A 17,981-nucleotide genomic window follows, 5' to 3' on the forward strand; every position below is an offset into this window, starting at 1 on the left:
CTATTGTACAGTCTTGCTGCCTCTCGAGCAACAGGTGTTCTACCAACCTTGTTTTGTACAGCAACTTGATAGAGTGCATAATGCCTTTTTCTATTGGTTGAAAGTAGGGTGTGGAGTTCGGAGGGAAAAAATAACTTTGGTGGCTTTGAGCACGAGAACTTTGGTACTGCAAAAAGCATTGTCCACAAAGAGAAAGGCATCGGGATTCTGAGCTTTCATCTTGTGATCAAATTTTAACAGCGAGGAATTAAATATGCTGGATGTCATTCATGCATTCTGATTTGCTTCGAAGGTGACAGTAATGCGATGCCAGTGGCTAAAACAACGGGGTCGTTTTGACTTCCCAATAATGGAGAAGCACTCAATCTCAGTTCCTGACATATACAACAAAAAAGATGCTGATATGGAACAGAATTGAGCTAAGGGAATCTGAAGTGCAGCATGTACGAGTTGGTACGCTTTAGCTGCATTGCATGACCATACCTGGGTTGTGTCTCTTCTAAATAGTTAAGAATTTACTTTAGGGACCTGAAAAAGTTGTCCTTAGTAACCGAGTGTCACTTGCAACCATGTCTCTTGTATGCAATGTTCTCAACATGGCAGACATAGGCAAACCAACCAAACCATTTTCAAGTGTCTCTTATAACCGAGTGTTTCTTGCAACAGTGTCTCTTGTAACGAGATTTAACTGTATTTCAAAAGTTCCGAATATCTGTATTTAAGATACTAATTGAATAACAAACACATTCAATTCATATTCCAAATTTCAAATATTCACACACCAGTATAATGAATTCTCTTTAATCAAAATGAACAGCAGACAACTGGAAATGTAGTAGCAGTAAAGGAAGAGAGGTATAGTCCACTTATAATACTACCAATTAGAACAAAAATTTGGAGGGGGGGGGGGGGGGGGGGGGGGGGGGGGGAGGCAGCGATTTTTTGGTGCTCACAAATATCACAAGTTATCCATAATTTATGCCAAACTTGGACTCACACTACCAAGCAGGAAATGTTTATGGCCAACACAGAAACAGCACACGGTCGACGGTTTGCAACTTTCTTGCAGCAATAGATTGTAGGCAGTGTTGCATTGTTGGAAGCGCGAGTTACTCAATGAAAACCAACAGAGTAATTTACCACAGGTTTCCAGCTTAACTGGTCTGACAAAATATGTGCGCTCTTTCACACCGGTCAGAAGGAGGAATTCGGCCTCCTCTAGGCGATGGTTAAAATCAGATGCAAGCTAAACCGCTTGCCACAGTTCATCGGTGCAGATCCTTTGCGCCACCGTCAGAAAAGCATGCTAAAATGTTGATCCCTTAAATAATATACACATGGATAAAGAAATGTCAAAAAATAACCCTTACTGAGGATCACTGTTCTGCAACAAGTTTCTAGTAAGAGTTTTATAATTGGGAGTTATTTCTACAATTACAAACAGGAGGTTAAGGGGGGAGGCTACCTTTGAATACCAACTTTGTTGTTTCTTGAGATAATTGAATGAAATTTTCAGGGTAGACTCATGGCACAGCCATTTGAATAACTGCAAAGTTTCATGGAGCTGCGCACATTGGTACTCAAGTTAGAGAAGTATATCAGAATGGTTCACATGGGTTCCTTGTTCCATGCCTGGTGAACTTGCAAAACGTGTTGGCACTATGAAATTCATTATGAAGGTTCCTGAATAGGTACCACAGGGCAAGACAGAGCCCTTTTTTTTTTATTTCCCTGCCGAAAAATTTTAGCAGTGCATTGAGGTTAGTGCCACTAATTGCACTTGCATTAGCCTAATTCTGATTGTTTATTATAAATTCCAGACTCAATAATTTGAAAAAATGAGCTTGTCTTACCCTCACAGTAAAAGAAACCAGGAGGGAATCCGATTAGCGGTTCCAGAAATACTGCGGGAATAAGCAACCATACCATGAAAAAAATTCATTCTGAGAAATGGCCCTTGAAGTTTAAAACAGCATTTTCAAGTCTAAAGTCTGTTTTTCACTGCAGCACATTGTGCCTCCACCTCCCCGATTCCCTCGGAAAGCGCATTTTCATTCGAACAGCGGACGACGCTGAGGACGTGTTATCGCTTGCGATGACAGACGCGATACGGGAGGCCGAGATCGCCGAGGTTGATATGGTCGGTACAGCAGGCACGCTTCAAACGGCGGCTCCTTACGTTGACGCGAAAGATACGCAGTTGGAAGTGGTAGCGCAGTCGATCTAGTAGTGATGTAGCAGAAGCAGCACTAATAGAAGCGTCTCTGCGCCCGTTGGCAACGCTTTTCGCTAACTTCGCGATGCGGACGGCATTCACAGAACGACGACGTATGCAGTGTTTGAAACTTCTTAGCGCGCATTGTGGCCGACCGTGCAATAATCCACCAAGTGCACATAACCGTTCAAAACACGCCACCAGAATTCGTAACGAGCGATGATCACGGCGATCTCAAAATGGTGAAACGTGAAGCGATTCAGCGAGTGCACAAAGAACGCCAGCTCAGTAGTCAGCCGGAGCAGACGACGCGCCGGGGAGGGGCCACCACGTCAGCGCGCGCAGCATGGATGGATGGATGGAATATAGGAGCGTCCCCTTTGAAACGGGGTGCTAGCAGTAGCTATCATGCTCATTTTTCTCCCTATATCTTAATTATTGATTTAGAATGGTTAACTAAGCTATCATTTTATTTATTAAATTTTGTTCCTACATTACTAACATTATGTCACTTCTCTGCTTTTAAGCCACCAATCTTCCAGTCGTTTTTTGCTAGATTCCACCGCCGGTTTATTCACCCGGCCACCGTTATCTCTAAACCCCAGAGCTTCAGGAACAGTGATTGCGCCTGCATCAACTTCCAGATGGATACCATTGCATTCGAGTATAATATGGTCAATTGTTTCACTGGAGTTTCCACATACAGCACATGCGTCATCTCCATTGTTAAATTTCTTTTTGTAGCAGCGTGTTCTAAGGCGCCCCGATGTAGCTTCAAAAAGTAGGGCACTGCCTCTTGAGTTATCAAAGAAATCTTCCTTCCAGATCTGCATTTTCCACTTTCGGTATAATTCCACACTCTGTTTCTTTTCCATCGAATTTATCCAATTTTTACCTTCTGTGTTTTTCACCTGTTGCTTAATGCTCTTTATTTCTCCGTCCTTGTTACTAGCATACTTACTAGTTAGTTTCCTAGTTCTTTTCCTCCATTGTGAGTCAACACTTTTTAGGTACAGGTATTTAAATACTTTAGCTGCCCATCTGTTACTGTCCAATTTCCTCAGGCGTTCCTCATATAATATTTTACTCTGAGCTTCCCGCACTTCGAAAGATGCCCAGCCCATATCTCCCTGTATCGCCTCATTTGTAGTTTTGCCGTCCAACGGATTCTGATTTGTTTCTAATGTCGACTGTACCTCTGATTTTAGGCACAAAACCGCATTTCCGAAAGTAAGTTCGGGCACCATAATTCCTTTCTAAATACCCCTCAAAACCTCATACCTATTGTATCCCCACAATGCCTTATGCTTCATTATCCCGGCATTCCTTCTCCCTTTGGCCTTAAGTGATTGCTCATGCTTTCCAATGTATGCCAATCCTTCGTTTACCCATACCCCCAGATATTTATATTCTGCTACTCTAGGTATTTCAAGGCCTTGTATTTTAAGACCCTGATCAGTTGAGCCGTTGAAAATCATCAGACCCGACTTAACTGCGCTGAAACTGAAGCCTAGAGCGTCCCCTTTGTCTCCGGAATACTTAACTAGAGTTTGCAATTCTTCCAGACTCCCAGCTAGCAGCACAATATCGTCTGCATACATCAAACCGGGGAGGCGCTGCTCTACCGCCTTTCCACCTAATCTATATGACAGGTTAAAACCTAGGTTACTGTCTTGTATCCTCCGTTCCAGGATTATCATATAAAGCATGAACAGCACCGGTGATAGAGGACAGCCTTGTCTTAATCCTTTGCATACTTTGACATCCTCCGTACTTCTTATCCCTTCCCACGTAATTTCTACTTTGTTATCCCGGTATATTTCCAGTAGGAACTCTATTATCTCATAACCGATACCTTCTTCTTTTAATATATTCCACAGGAGTTCCCTGCTTACGTTGTCGTACGCCCCGTTTATGTCCAGGAAGGCCAAATACAAAGGTCTATTTTCCACTCTAGATATTTCGATGCATTGGGTAAGCACGAACAGGCTATCATCTAAGCGCCTACCATTTCTAAAGCCGTTCTGAAGTTCTCCGAGTACCTGGTTACTTTCTACCCATGCTTGCACCTTTAATTTCACGGCCTGCATGGCTAACCTGTACATAACAGATGTTATGGTAATCGGCCTGTAGAATTTTATGTGCATCCTGTCTCCTTTCCCTTTATAAATCAAATTCATTTTACTCTGCCGCCAGCTGTCCGGAATTTGCTTATTCGTTATGACTGTTTCCAGAGCTTTTAACGTTTCCTTACTTTCTGGACCGAGTTCATTAATCAGCTTGATCGGAATTCCATCTATTCCTGTAGATGTGGTTTTAGGAATATTTTTCTCTGCCTTTTTCCAGTTTAGATTGGTCAGTTCTAAGCTGCTTTGTATTCTGCTACCTTGTGTTGCTTCCTGATTTGCGGAGATTACCCTATCGTCGCTCTTAAATGACTCGGCTATAACTGATGTAATGTAGTTCACTGCGTTATCTCCCTTTAAACAATTTCCCTCGTTATCTTGAATCCGATCCTGCTTTCTTTGATTCTTCTTCCCTAGCCAGCTTATATGGTTTCAGAATTTTCTTGCTCCGCCTCTAGAGGCATCGTGTATATCAGCCATCCAGCGATCGGTGGACTGTCTTATTTTACTTTGGACGAGGGCCTGCACCTGAAGTTTCTTTTGTCGATATGATTCCCAATTTTGGTCGATTTCCTCCTGAGATACCTGTGCTTTCTTTGCCATTCGGTGTTCCCTTGAAGCAGCCCGTCGTTGCTCAATAGCTTCCCTGATTTCCTTATTCCACCAGCTCCGTGGCTTCCTCTTTCCATTCCAGCGGTTTGCTACTTTAACCTCCTGAATTTTCCTCCTTATGAGTAGTTCTACCTGTTCATAATCCCAGTCTTCCATGGGGCTTTTCTCTATTGCTTCCTCTATGTCTGCTGCTATCTGCGCTATTTGATCGTCATTTAATTTAGCGTTTACGTTTTGTCTAAGTTCCATTTCTCTTTTCATCAAGGGCCCCATCTGCAAACTAATACGTTTATGATCACTTCCCAGACTACACTCCCCTTCTTCGTCTATTTCCATTTTTGTGACCTTGCTATAAATTTCCTGCGACATTAGACAATAGTCAATGGTCGTCTGCCTGTTGCGGAATTCCCACGTGATTTGGCCTTCACATTTTGTTTCTCTATTTACTATAACTAGATCGTGTCGCTCACAGAAATCTAGCATTAGCTAGCCGTTACAATCCGTGTATCCATCCAGATCGTCGATGTGGCCGTTCATGTCCCCCAGTAGAATAATATTTGCCCTGTTTCCAAACTGGCTTATATCGTCACTGAGACATTCAACAAGATCCCTGCTTTCTTGCCTGCATTGATGTCCTGCTCCTAAATAAACTACCCCTAGCCATGTCCTTATGCCGGCAATTGTTCCTGAAACCCAGATATGCTCTTTACAAGATGATTTAATTCTTTGCCAATTTGTTCCCTGGTGTATCAACATACCTACCCCTCCACCCTTTTTTTCCGTTCTCGTTCTGTTGCACCCTTCCCAGACGTAGCCTTCTATAAACGGCGGATCTTCTAGATCCCTGAGATGAGTCTCGCAAAGAGCGTACACACCTATTTTGTCATCCTTCAACTGCTGTTCTATCTCTAGCCATTTCGCTCTTTTTCTACCTCCTTGCATGTTTATGTAGCTGATCCTAGTGTTAAATTTCTTTTTTGTACTTTTCTTTCTAGACCTACTCTTTGCCATTTTTGGGGGCTCAGCCTCCATTATTACACTTTCTTCTGCTTCACTTCTAACTACCTCTGTGCACGGAGTCCTCGCGGACCCCCTAAAAAAGCTACAGCCCTGCCTGCCAGGCGCCAGCCGATCTCTGCTCCCACCCTTCTGTTAAAATGAGTGCCATCTCGCTGAAAAGCCCTACCAAAACCTGCTTTATGTACCTCCCTGTTTACCTCAACCACTTCGAAACGCTTCTCCAGGCTTAACTTTCTTATGTCCTGGTTAACTGTCACCGTGTCCTTTTCCATCTTTGCGTTCAATCCTAGCACCTCTGGTACTGTGCATACAACTATCTGCGTCTGCTGTGCTATCTCCCTGATCTCGTCAACTCCCTTAGCTAAACTTTCCACCACTCCTGCAGTGTCACCATTTAGGACATCGTTTAGCCCCGCGGCTACTATTACCATACTGCGCTCTGCGGAATTCTTCAACAGCCTATTTTTACTCTCTTTTAGCACTGCCCTCATTGTTCTCCCTGGGAAGGCTCCAACGAACACTCTCTTATCACCCCTTACACGTTCCAAGATATCTCGCTTGCACCTGTTCATGTTAGAATCTCCGGTGATAAGCACCTGGGCCTTCTCTCTCCCTCTCCCAACTGTTGGCTCCTGCTTTCGGTTATCTGTGTCCTTATCTCTGGGATTTTCATTCTTCCTTACTTCTTCCATTTTTTCCGGCGTCTTAGCTGCTTCTAAATAACTCTGACGGTTCGGATCCGCCTGACCTACTTTGCTTATGCCTTCCATGCCAGTGCTGGCCCCAGCCACGTGGCCCGCATTGGAATGTTCATCCTCGTTGGTTCCAAGAATAAAGTCGGCCCTTTTTTTTTTCAATTTGAGTAAGCTGTCCAAGCAGTTTCTGATTTTCCGCTCTTAACAAACTTACTTCATTTTCTAAATCATCCACACGAGACACTAAACTTATCTAGACGCGCACTCAGTACGCAACACCGACACAAAAAGTCGCTGCCTTCCGCTTCACCTACAGAGTCAAAACGCGTTTCCTTGAGATTAACCTGAACCATCACACTGAGTACACTTTACCTTCTTTTGATTGCACATCTTAAGCGCTCATTGACTGAACTATATCTATTACGAATTCTCAGAATATACAGATTGTCAAAAGAAGACACAAGAAACGACTAGCAAACACGTGTTAAAAACCAATTCTGCGAATGCCAATAGCCTAGAAAAAAAATATTTATCTAAACAAGATAGCTAAATAATGAACGCCAAGAAAACCTAGCTGCCGGCACGAAAAAACCAGGCCACTAGGACCAAGAACTAAAATCTATTCTTTAGGCTGCACCTAACCTATCTAGCTGAAAACGAAATAAAGTTAATAAAAGAAAGAACTCATCTATTTGACGCTTCGGAAGCTCCCACTGTCGCCAGTCCGTCCGTTTCCGGTAGCCACGTGCAATCGGAGGAGCGATGGAACACGCGTCCGCACCACACGGCTGTCAACTGTCAGCAGCCAATAGCAGTCGCGCGATCCCCCGCGTTCTCACGGAGCGCGCACTTTGTCCAATTACAGCCCGAATTCTAGACGCGGGAAGCTCAACAATCCCTGTGAAGCCCCCAATCACAAGCGAGCCATGCTTCTGCTACACCGCGGACGCCACCAGCGAAGGCAATATGGAAAAGGGACAGCATTCACAAACAAAACAAGACCAAGATGGCGGCGCTCGGTTCAGCGGCAGAAAAATGCCGCGTGCGCGCGAAGTTTGGGTACTTTTGCCGTTCGCTCGTGACTCTGGGGCTGCCGCGCCCAGTTGTATATTTAATTTAAAGCAGTTCCACGATGAATTAGGCGTTTATAATTATAGGAAAGGTAGTTTATAACATATACAGCCGAGATATGTACTTTTTGAAAAGCCGACTTTTTCACGATTTTTCGACTTTCAAAGCCCGCGGCCCCCCTTAACAATGATACTCTGGGAAAGTATAATGATTGATGGGAGGCAAAGGTTGGTATGTGCAATCTTCTGCACGGCCAACAAAAACAAATGAGAAATACAAAAGCGAGGAACCATGTGTGAAAGCTTGAAGAAACAGTCGCTGCAACCATTAGCAATAGTAGGAGAGGGGCTGATATTAACACATAACTGAACCTTAAGGTTATAAAAATGGAACACGATACCATCCTCTTAATATTCTAGGCCATTTAAGCAACATTCCGGTGCCAGCATACATTCACAAGCCACTGCGACACAAAATGGCACCTTCACAGCCCATCACACATTCCACTTGTGTCATTCATACAAATGCATTTAAGCGGAACTGCGTAAATAAATCCCTGAGCTGTGCATTTTAGGAGTGGCCTTTTCGCATAAACTGCCGATATGGTTCCATGCCAGAGAAGGTTTGTAACGTGTGGTCTCATGACCGAAGTTTTGTAATGTTTTTGCGACACATGCAATATCTCTCTTAAGCGATAGCATAAAGTTTGAGAGCCTTAATTCCTCCAGTCAGTGGACAGAGAGCTAGGTGAAGCTCTTTTGTATAGGATTGGAACAGAGTCAGACTACAGAGTTCTTTCCTGAAGCCACGGCTAATTAGATGGACCATTTTTCAATGAACGGAAGGAAAAGGACCCGAATTCTTTTCTTCCACGTGGAGCACTCCTCTCAAAACTACTGTGTGGATCTACACAGCCCATTATACCTAGTGGCATGGGCAGAGGCATATTATTTTATATTTCTTTTGGGTAGCCTCACCATAATTTATGTGTGGATCTACAGTCACTATAATAGTCATGAACGAGATCTGACCTTTACAAGGATATTGGTCTTTAGGGAAGTCCCTAAGACCTGAGTGCTTTGCGCTTCTTTAAGCGCAGAAGTAGCACTTTTGAAGATGATACATATGAGAACGAGCAATAAAGCGTGAACCCCACAGTGCACAACCCAACCTTTCAGCTGTCATGAAAAGCTAAGTACTTTATATCGATGCAGGCATCAGATGTGAACGCCATCCTTTTGTCGGTATGAAAGAAACGAGGGCACGAAAAGAAAGAAAAACCAAGCATGCGCCCTCTGATCGTGCGTCCGCAACAATGGGATGCATTACTCTTTCGAGGGAGTTCTGGCCAATTGTGCTCTGGTTCAGAAGACACAGAAAAGGACAGGGATAGTGGGTACTTAACAAAGATGCATGCTGACCATTACATACCTGCCAGCCTAGCAACATGAAAATTCGGGAGATCGCCGACGCAGCGACAAGGGGCGGGTGGCATTTTTTTTTTTTTTGTTTCATTTACCAATTCGGAACTTATTGAGGCTGAAACATCAGAAAGAGGTGAGAATGACGGCCTACTAGTTTATTTTGAACTTATCTCTGTATCTATAGGCTTGTGAAAGCCCCTGGACTCCTGGTGCTTGCAGTGGGAGGGGGAACCAACTTTACTTGTGAAGTGCCCTGGCAGTCACAGACTTCGCAAGCTTCAAGAACTTGTCAGAATGCGTTCGCTCAAAACAACGTCCGGTTTGGTGACCCTTCACCATGAGGAGGCCACCAAGAGCCTTGTTGGAAAGTGGAGACCGGAATTCGGTTCTTGTCTTCTAACCGTGCTAAAGATCCGTTCAAATTCAGTGTTGCTGTGTGGAATGGCAAGTAGTTGCAGCATCACCTTTGCCATTCTGTCAAACTTCACTCTTCCATCAATGCTAGTGATATTTCCCACTTCACCACTGAATATCAATCCTCTCTTCAGGAACATCATATGCCTGCAGCTCTGCAAATTCTACTTCCATGGCATCCAAGGCCTCTTCTCTCGACTCGTTCTTCTCCTGGGACAGAAGTTGCGGGGAAGACTCAATGAAGAAGCTAAGGCTCTTGAAGGATGCGCTGCTAAAGAACTTCAAATTGGCAACCTCTGCTTTCTTCAAGGCTTCATCTTCCAGTGGAAATTTGTGCCTTATGTAGTCACATGCCACAACAAAGTACTGCCGAACAGCAGAAAAGAACTGCTCCTTGTCGCTGGTAGGCAGCCTCTCCACAACAGATGATGTGCGGCTCCCAAGGACCGGATCTTCATTGGCATTTTGGTTCTTTATACCTTGGTAGGCAACCTCCAGTGGTGAAGCATATGCCTTCATGGCAGAGGGATTGACAAACCTAGCCATAAGATCCCTTAGGAGCTGCACCAAGAGAGACAGGAGTTGATGAACTTGAGGTGCCTGAGAGTGAAGTTGGCAGTTAACTTTTTCAAAAACAGGGATCACACTCTTCAAGAAAAGGCCATATGCCAAGTTTACGTCAGAGGACAGGAAATAGAACAGCCGTTTGTTACGGGTAAAGCTGGCATGTCCTGTACCCTCGAATGAAAATTTCCCTCTTTGCCGAGGTTGCATCCATCTTGCCTCTTGGCTCCTTCCGTTTTCGGCGATCTTGCTCAACTTCATCATGCTTATCTTCTCCCAAAGCTGTAGCTCTCTTGGAGATCTGATACGACCCTAGAAAGGATGGATGCTGCTGGTTTTTTGGCTTTGTCTCATTTAGAAAGAAAATTACTAAAGGCTGCTACTGCTCCAGCAATCTGGTCAGGCACTTTCCCAGGGATAGCCACTGCGTCGGCACGTGCTTCAGAATTTTCCTCACCTCTGTGTTGTGCATTTCTTAAAATTCGATGAACCTGTATTTTCGCTTCGCGCTCTTCTCGAGGAAGTAGAAGATGTCCATGAGCCCCTCGTCGAATTTTGCAGGTAAGCAGGTGGCTCCTTTCTCGGCCGCAAGATTGATGAGGTGACACAGCAAGCCAACGACTAGCAAGCATGAGCAACTTTTCTTTTTTTTCTTTTTCCCAATCACAACGTTGGTGTTGTCAGCGCAAAAATGCAATGCAGTTCTCCATGGGCATATCGCGCGACTTGAGCGCGTCTAGAACGAGGTTTCCAATTGTCCGTCCGGTGGCCTCTCCATGGAGTTCTCGCAAACACAGTAATCGGCTTTCAACATGCCGCGATTCCTCGACGTAGTAAGTTGCCACGATGGGATAAATTTGCGACGCGCTATCGTTGCTTCCATCCCCAGCGATTGCGAAAGCACTGTTTTTTTAGAGACTCCAGCATTGAGCTTTCGGCGTCTGCAGCCATTTCCCTGACAATGGCAGTTGCTTTGGTACGTCCGCATCCGTAGCGCTTTGCGTCGTCACATTTCGGGAACATTTTTCGAAATAAAGGTCCCGCGTGATCACTCACGCTTAGCGGCAGGTTGTGTTCGACAAGAAATCACGTGAAGAGGCACTCTGCACGATCACACTGTCTTCGCTGTTGTTTTCAAAGGAAATGCCGATGGTGCCCTGCCCTTCTGCAGCACGAACATAGTTCTTATGCTTTTGTTAAGCGATGTGTACCTTGATGTCGTTCTTGCCACCGTGTGCAACGCTCACATGACAGGCGCACGTGGTACAGAATCCATACTTGTCACCTTTTCGTGAAATGTCAAAGCATCGAAACTCAGTCGTGTACGATTACCGAAATACTTCCAAGTACTTCTTGGTTTTCGAAAGCGCCAACGACTGTTCCAACCCGGAGAAAAACAAAGAGTAGCTCGGCGTTCCGCACTTCATTCACTTTACTCGACGACCTTGGAAAGCCAACTGAAGCCTAGCACGGCTAGCGTACCCATGACCCACGATCATATAACGACTGGATTGCTAAATGCGCGAACCAGCCTGAGATGAGCTGATCCGGAAAATCCAATATGGCAGCGCCCGTCTGTTGCTAGCGTTCATGGTGGTGCCGGCGGCCGCTACCTCGATTTAAGGTGCATGCTGGCAACTAACTGCTCCCGCGCTGCTTTCCGGCATGATCATATTGCTACGAAGATGACGAAGCGGGCAGTGGCGCGGGGCGGAGCGCTCGCGCCAGGCCCGCTGGTCATTAAAGCATATTTCATCGTCATGTCATCAAGTCGTTCTGTTTCTGTTGTGTCACCGTGTTCCATCGCTCGTCATGCCACCACGTAACATTTGGTTGGAGGTGCGGTTCATCCCCATCCTCGTCTTGCACCGTCGAAGCCAACCGTATGCCGGGTCCATCGGCCGAGAGCCCATGGAGATCGCCGCCCAGCTTTGCCCCAGCCCTTTGTGCTCAGACCCAACCAGCCGCTCTCCCCAGCCCCGACCCCAGCCCTGACCAAAATGCATGACGACCAGGAAGAACCCAAAGCCGACCCGATCGACCCCACGACGAAGCGACCTCACGACCACTCGAGCGAAGACAGCACCACCGCCCAAGCCGTTTGGAGTGTCCATGAGCCTTGACCTTCGGCAAACGGGGAAGATTGGACCTGATGCTCCGGGGCAAGCATTCATCCCATCTTTGCATTCATTGTGGTCTTCAGCGTTTCATGTCCCAATTCTGTGTCTGTGTTTGTCACGTCATGCATTGGATTTCTAGCAATCGATCGGGACGATCGCTCGGTGACCCCGGGTAATGCTACGAAGATGACAAAGCGGGCAGTGGCGCGGGGCGCGGAACTCTCGCGCCAGGCCCGCTGGCCATTAAAGCATATCTCATCGTCATGTCGTCAAGTCGTTCTGTTTCTGTTGTGTCGCCATGTTCCATCGCTTGTCATGCCACCAAGTAACAATATAATAGAACAATATAGGATTATGGCTTAGCTGTAGTGTGCAAAAAAAAAAAAAAAAAAAAATTTACAAAAAAAAAAAAAAATGCTGGGCTGTGGCTGCCACTTTTCGGGAGATTTGAGGTTGCGTCCGTACAATCGGGAGATGTAATCCAAATTTGGGAGAGTTGGCCCTGCATGCGCACACGCGAAAGCTTCTACGACCCAGCAGGCCCAATTTCTGTCTGCCCGATGCTTTCACCAATGCAAGGAACAGTTTGGATGTGCATAGTCATTGGTTTATTATAGATTTCTCTTCCTGTGTTTTTTGCGTGCTTGTTACTCTGCTGTGTTCTTATGCCTACATCCTCTTAGCCTTCCACAGCTTCAAGAGGGATATGTGACAAAATGGACAGTAGAAACACAGATCGCTGCAGTATAATCGGAGCACAAGCACCAAGAAACGGCAGACACCCGAACGACCGAGGGAAACACGCAGGCATGAAGCATGCGTTTTGTTTTCTTTGCTTTTTTCGGTTTCACCCGGTTATAACAATTATGGATTATAACAATAATATTTTCAAGGTGCTTCAACATTGTTATAAGTGGGTTTGACTGTGTTACTTTCCGAGTGTTAAGCGGTGAAGGCAGTTGCCGGCATGCACTATCCCGACTGGGGGTGATGCAACAATTTGACGCATCACACGCTTGCAAACTTGTCAGATATACACCTCTCATAACCACTCTCAGATTTTTTTTATATGAGAGAGGAATGATTCAACCAAGCGAAATTCTACTGTATTACCAATTGCAGTATAGTACGAGTAAACGCACCCTCATGCGCTCACTAAAGGCCTCCTTGTTCTCTTGGGTGAGGCGGCGAATTTCGTCATTCAGCCTATCCACCTCCTGTTGGTCAGCAACCGAAAGCTGTGTCAGGAGGTCCTGCTGCAGCTCAGAACGCAGTGACTGCTCGGTTGACTCCATTGACTTGAGGCTAGAGTCCAAGCTTGCCAGGCTGCGCTCCTGCATCATTGCACACATCGAGTGTCACAAGTGTGCTTTTCTGCAGGAACAAAAGCACAGCCAGTGGGGTAATAAAAAAATTTTCTTGCATCGACCAATAAGAATAAAAAAGGAGCAACCACTCCCACAAATCCTTCTCCCCCCGCCGGGGTGGCGCAGTGGTTACGGCGCTCGACTACTGCTCGCAAGGTCGCGGGATCGAATCCCGGCCTCAGCGGCCGCTTTTCGATGGAGGCGAAAAGCAAGGCGCCCGTGTGCTGTGCGATGTCAGTGCACGTTAAAGAACCCCAGGTGGTTTAAATTTCCGGAGTCCTCACTACGGCGTCTCTCATAGCCTGAGTTGCTTTGGGACGTTAAACCCCACAAACCAAACCAAACCAAATCCTTCTCCTTAGCAAAAATTCAAGTGCATAGAAATGAACACTCTTTTCTGGCTGCCAGGGACAGTTTCATGTCGGTCCCTTTGCATAGCTCCAATGTCCAGAAATAGTAGAAGGGTATGCCGCCAGTTTTCTTGAATCAGTTAGTACATTCCACTGTGGAGCAGCTCGATACCATTGAAAAACAAAAAGACACAGCTAATTGTCACTACACAAGAACTTATCAACTGCACGATGCTGCTAGCAAAGAAATGTTTTGCTAAAGAAGCCACGTGTCATCCATGACCGAGACGTGTATTACACAGAGCTCTTGCAGCCTAAGCACCATTAAAAGTGTAATTAAGGCGATTTATTGGTACACTACAGTGTAAGAAAGCCCAGGAAAGGCACAGAATTCAACCAATATCAATCAAGACTTCCTATCCAGTGGAATGAATTGTATGAAAGTATGCTTTATTCAGATGCCCATAAGGAATTGCATAAGCGGTTACATTTTTTATCATGCTTACATGATGCAATAGCTTCTATGTACAGTCTTTATCGAAATTTTGAGCCCAGGAGGTTTGCTTTTAGGCCATGCAATAGGCCTCCACAGTATTCATGAAAGTCCTAGCTTTTGCAAGAGAAGGGCCAAAATCTTGTTTCGAAACAATGGGAATTCCGAACAAGCCACACGGTGTGGCTGAGAAGTCATCCTCTCCTGGATTCTAAACCTCTGTTAAAGGCTGTACACCTTTCAGCTAATTCAGAAAGACTGCAAAGGAAACACAACACTCAAATATTCAAATTTCATTTGTATGACAGCATGGGCTTATTAACAAGTTAGCAAACATTTCATTTTCTCGGTGGTAAAATTCACTTAAATGAGAGACAAAAATTGTTTCAAAAAGACGAGCTTCTTGGACATTCTTATTGGCCCTCGGAAACCTTCTTGGCTGGAAGTGAGCAGTACGGCCTCGCAGCACAGCTCGGTCCTGAGGAGTTTCCTTGGACCGCTCTAATACTGCACATGCAGGCCCAAGAAGGTGTCCACTACAGGGCACAAAATAGCCTGTAGGCATCTTCTTTCCCTAGGTATACCATCACAGGTTACCAGTCGGTACCTTGTAAACCTTAAGTAGAAGGTGGGCCTCATTTCCTGGGTTGGAAAAATAGGCTGGCACCCATACCAAATGGACAGATAGAAAAGGGATTGATAAAAGAGAAATATGTGACCCTTTTCAAAATTACGTTTGGCTATTTTACACTGAAGAGTCTCTGATTTCTATGGCTAGAGTTATCGCCGTTCCTCTGCCCAACTTCCAGGGAAGTGGTAAAGGTTTCTAAAACTTTTCAGATGTGCTTTCTCTGCGGATATAAAACACACTGCCTGCAGACTGAAGTTTCACTTTGCAGCAGTATTCATGCTACTAAGGTAGAAAGTCACTCCGCCAAGCAACACAGTCAAGAAAAGCAGGTACCTTTGGCTGCTTAGACCGCTCCAGAGCGGTGAGTTCCTCCTTCATGAGGCGTATATCTGCTTTGAGTTTGTCAAATACATCTCTGCCAAGAAAAGAGAAAACACCACAGTCAATACAAGCGCATCGTAAGACACGATCAAAACTTACTTGTTTTTGCTGTTCTTGGTCTCTGCCTTTTGCATGTCACTCACCACTTGATTAATTTGGCTTTCAGTATGTAAAAGTAATCAGTTAAGGTTAACTGAACCGCACAAGCACTGCCTTTATTACTTTATCATCATCATCATCAGCCTGACTATACCCACTGCAGGGCGAAGGCCTCTCCCATATTTCTCCAGTTAAACCAGTTCTGTGCTAGCTGCATCCACTTGACCCCTGCGAACTTCTTAACCTCATCCGCCCACCTAACATTCTGCCGCCCCCTGCTACGCTTTCGTTCCTTTGGAATCCAGTTTGTTACCCTAAGCGACCATCGGTTATCCTCTGTTCGCACCACATGTCCTGCCAATTTCCATTTCTTCTTCTTAATTTCCACTAGAATGTCAGTAACTTGAGTTATTTCTCTGACCCATGTTACTCCTACCATATTTCGTTCCATAGCTCTCTGCGTTGTCCTCAACTTAAGTAGAACTCGCTTGGTTAGCCTCCACGTTTCAGCCCCATAGGTGAGTACTTTATCATGCTGATGAAAAATCTAGAATTACAGTCAAACATCACTACAGCCAACCCGCAGTTTGAGCGAAAGTTTGTTCGTTACATGCGATATTATTCTTAAAAAGTATGAACACAAATTCCCACAAACAAGGCTGCTAACAAACCGAAGCAAATGCAGCTCGAAGCTGGACAACACAAAGGTGAAAAAATGCAAAATTTCCGTACTAATCGCTTCGTATAAACATGAGAAATCTAATCATTCAAGCACGCACACTCAACGCAAACTCAAACAAATCATTCAAACAAGCACACAAATAGGAATGTTGGCTTTGCGCAAGAACAAATTTATTTTTAAAAAGATGCTTTGTTTGGTGGCACTTCACTGCATTCGACAAAGTTAGCGACAAAATCAATGCAATCCACCGCTTTCTTGACGTAGCTGATTTGGCCACAGGTAGTAAGTACCTGCTCTAGGTAGCCTCTTATTTTCTAGCAGCCTCAGCACAGTTCTAAAGCTCACTCCTCACTTCCCAGTCATCATCGCTACTTGCATTATCTGCAGGAGTCATATGATAGACGATATCTTAGCTGGCCAGTTCGGGCACCACTGTTCCAGTGTCGTCACCTACAGAAGCGAAGTCCTCAAGCGCAAGATTCAGAAGCACTAGTTGACGTGGTCACAAGGCCTAGCATGTTTGTCTTCACTACCCCTTTGGAGTGGATGTCTTCAAGGCTGACAAAAACGAGTTTGAAGCATGGTAGGAGAAGCTAGTATGCAGTATGAAAATGTTATGAAATACTCAGAGGACTAGAGCTGTGCACCAACTCGGGCTGCTCATACCCGACCTGGCCCGCGCTTGGGCCAGTCTTGCGCCAGAGTATACTTGAAAATGCTATGAAATGCACCACGGACTAGAGCTGCGCACTAGCTCGGGCCGGCCTGAAAGCCCATACCCGACCCAGCCACTCAGAAGCCCTCTGCTTTGGGCTCTGGCCAGTTAGGGCATATTTGAAAATGTAATGAAATGCACCGCAGACACTCCGGCCTACCTGAAAGCCCACACCCAGCTCAGCCTGCGGGCCGTGCTCGGAAGCCCTCTGCTTTGGGCCAGGGTATATTTGTCTCGGGAGAGCCAGGTCAGACGATCCTGAGCACATGCAATGTTTGCAAAAGCGCGAATATAGCTATGGTGTGCACAGCATTTTCACACATCCTCCCTACACGAGAGCTTCCAAGTTCCCTGTCACCTCCTCGCTTGTTTAGATATCTGCTCTGTCACGCGTCCATGATGTGGCATGAACATGGCCTTGGTTGAAACATCTGCAGTGCCCACTATGAAAAGCACACGTGAAAGGCACACGGTGAGAGAACTTGGTCACACAATTTCCTTGCTAAGAATGTGTCAATCATTCCAGCCAGAAACTAGTGCTGCCGGATTCATCATCCAGGAACCTTCATCAATGCATAACTTGTTTTTGAATAATAAGTTAAAATAATAATTATATGAATGCGGCATGCCTCTTATATTCTATAAATCTGTCGTTTTAAACATGGTAACACTTTAAGATCTTAGATAAACTCATGAAGGTTGACGACTGGGTGAGTTAGTAACGGTTCATTTTAAACCAGCCAAAGGACGAGACAGCCTTGTCCTGTTCTCTTCTTCCCTGTGTCTCGTCCTTTGGCTGGTTTAAAATAAACTCATGATCCTGAAGTTATTCCCATCTCTCACTTCAATTATGGCACGTCGAGCAGGCACGGTGGGCCTTAAGTCTGAACACAGGGCCGGGCTCTGGCCTTTTCAGTATTGGGCCAGGTCTGTACAGGGCCCAGGCCGGGCTCAAAATTCGGCCCATGCACACCTCCATAGAGGACTGTTTACATGCTATGA

The 17,981-nt window shown here is 45.4% G+C and overlaps 1 protein-coding gene across 1 annotated transcript in view; it reads right to left on the bottom strand.

Moving 5' to 3' along the window:
* Window positions 1–17,981, bottom strand: part of SMC3 (structural maintenance of chromosomes 3) — a 295,374-nt gene that overhangs the window by 83,345 nt on the left and 194,048 nt on the right. The window contains exons 19-21 of the mRNA XM_084591644.1: window positions 15,583–15,649; window positions 15,436–15,517; window positions 13,404–13,595 (exon numbers count right to left, since the gene is read on the bottom strand). Coding sequence (XP_084447770.1) covers window positions 13,404–13,595; window positions 15,436–15,517; window positions 15,583–15,649 — 341 coding nt within the window. The remainder of the gene's footprint in view (window positions 1–13,403; window positions 13,596–15,435; window positions 15,518–15,582; window positions 15,650–17,981) is intronic.

This window comes from Amblyomma maculatum, chromosome 1, assembly GCF_055883805.1.
Source record: "Amblyomma maculatum isolate TAMU_Amacu chromosome 1, ASM5588380v1, whole genome shotgun sequence".
Classification (NCBI taxonomy): domain Eukaryota; kingdom Metazoa; phylum Arthropoda; class Arachnida; order Ixodida; family Ixodidae; genus Amblyomma; species Amblyomma maculatum.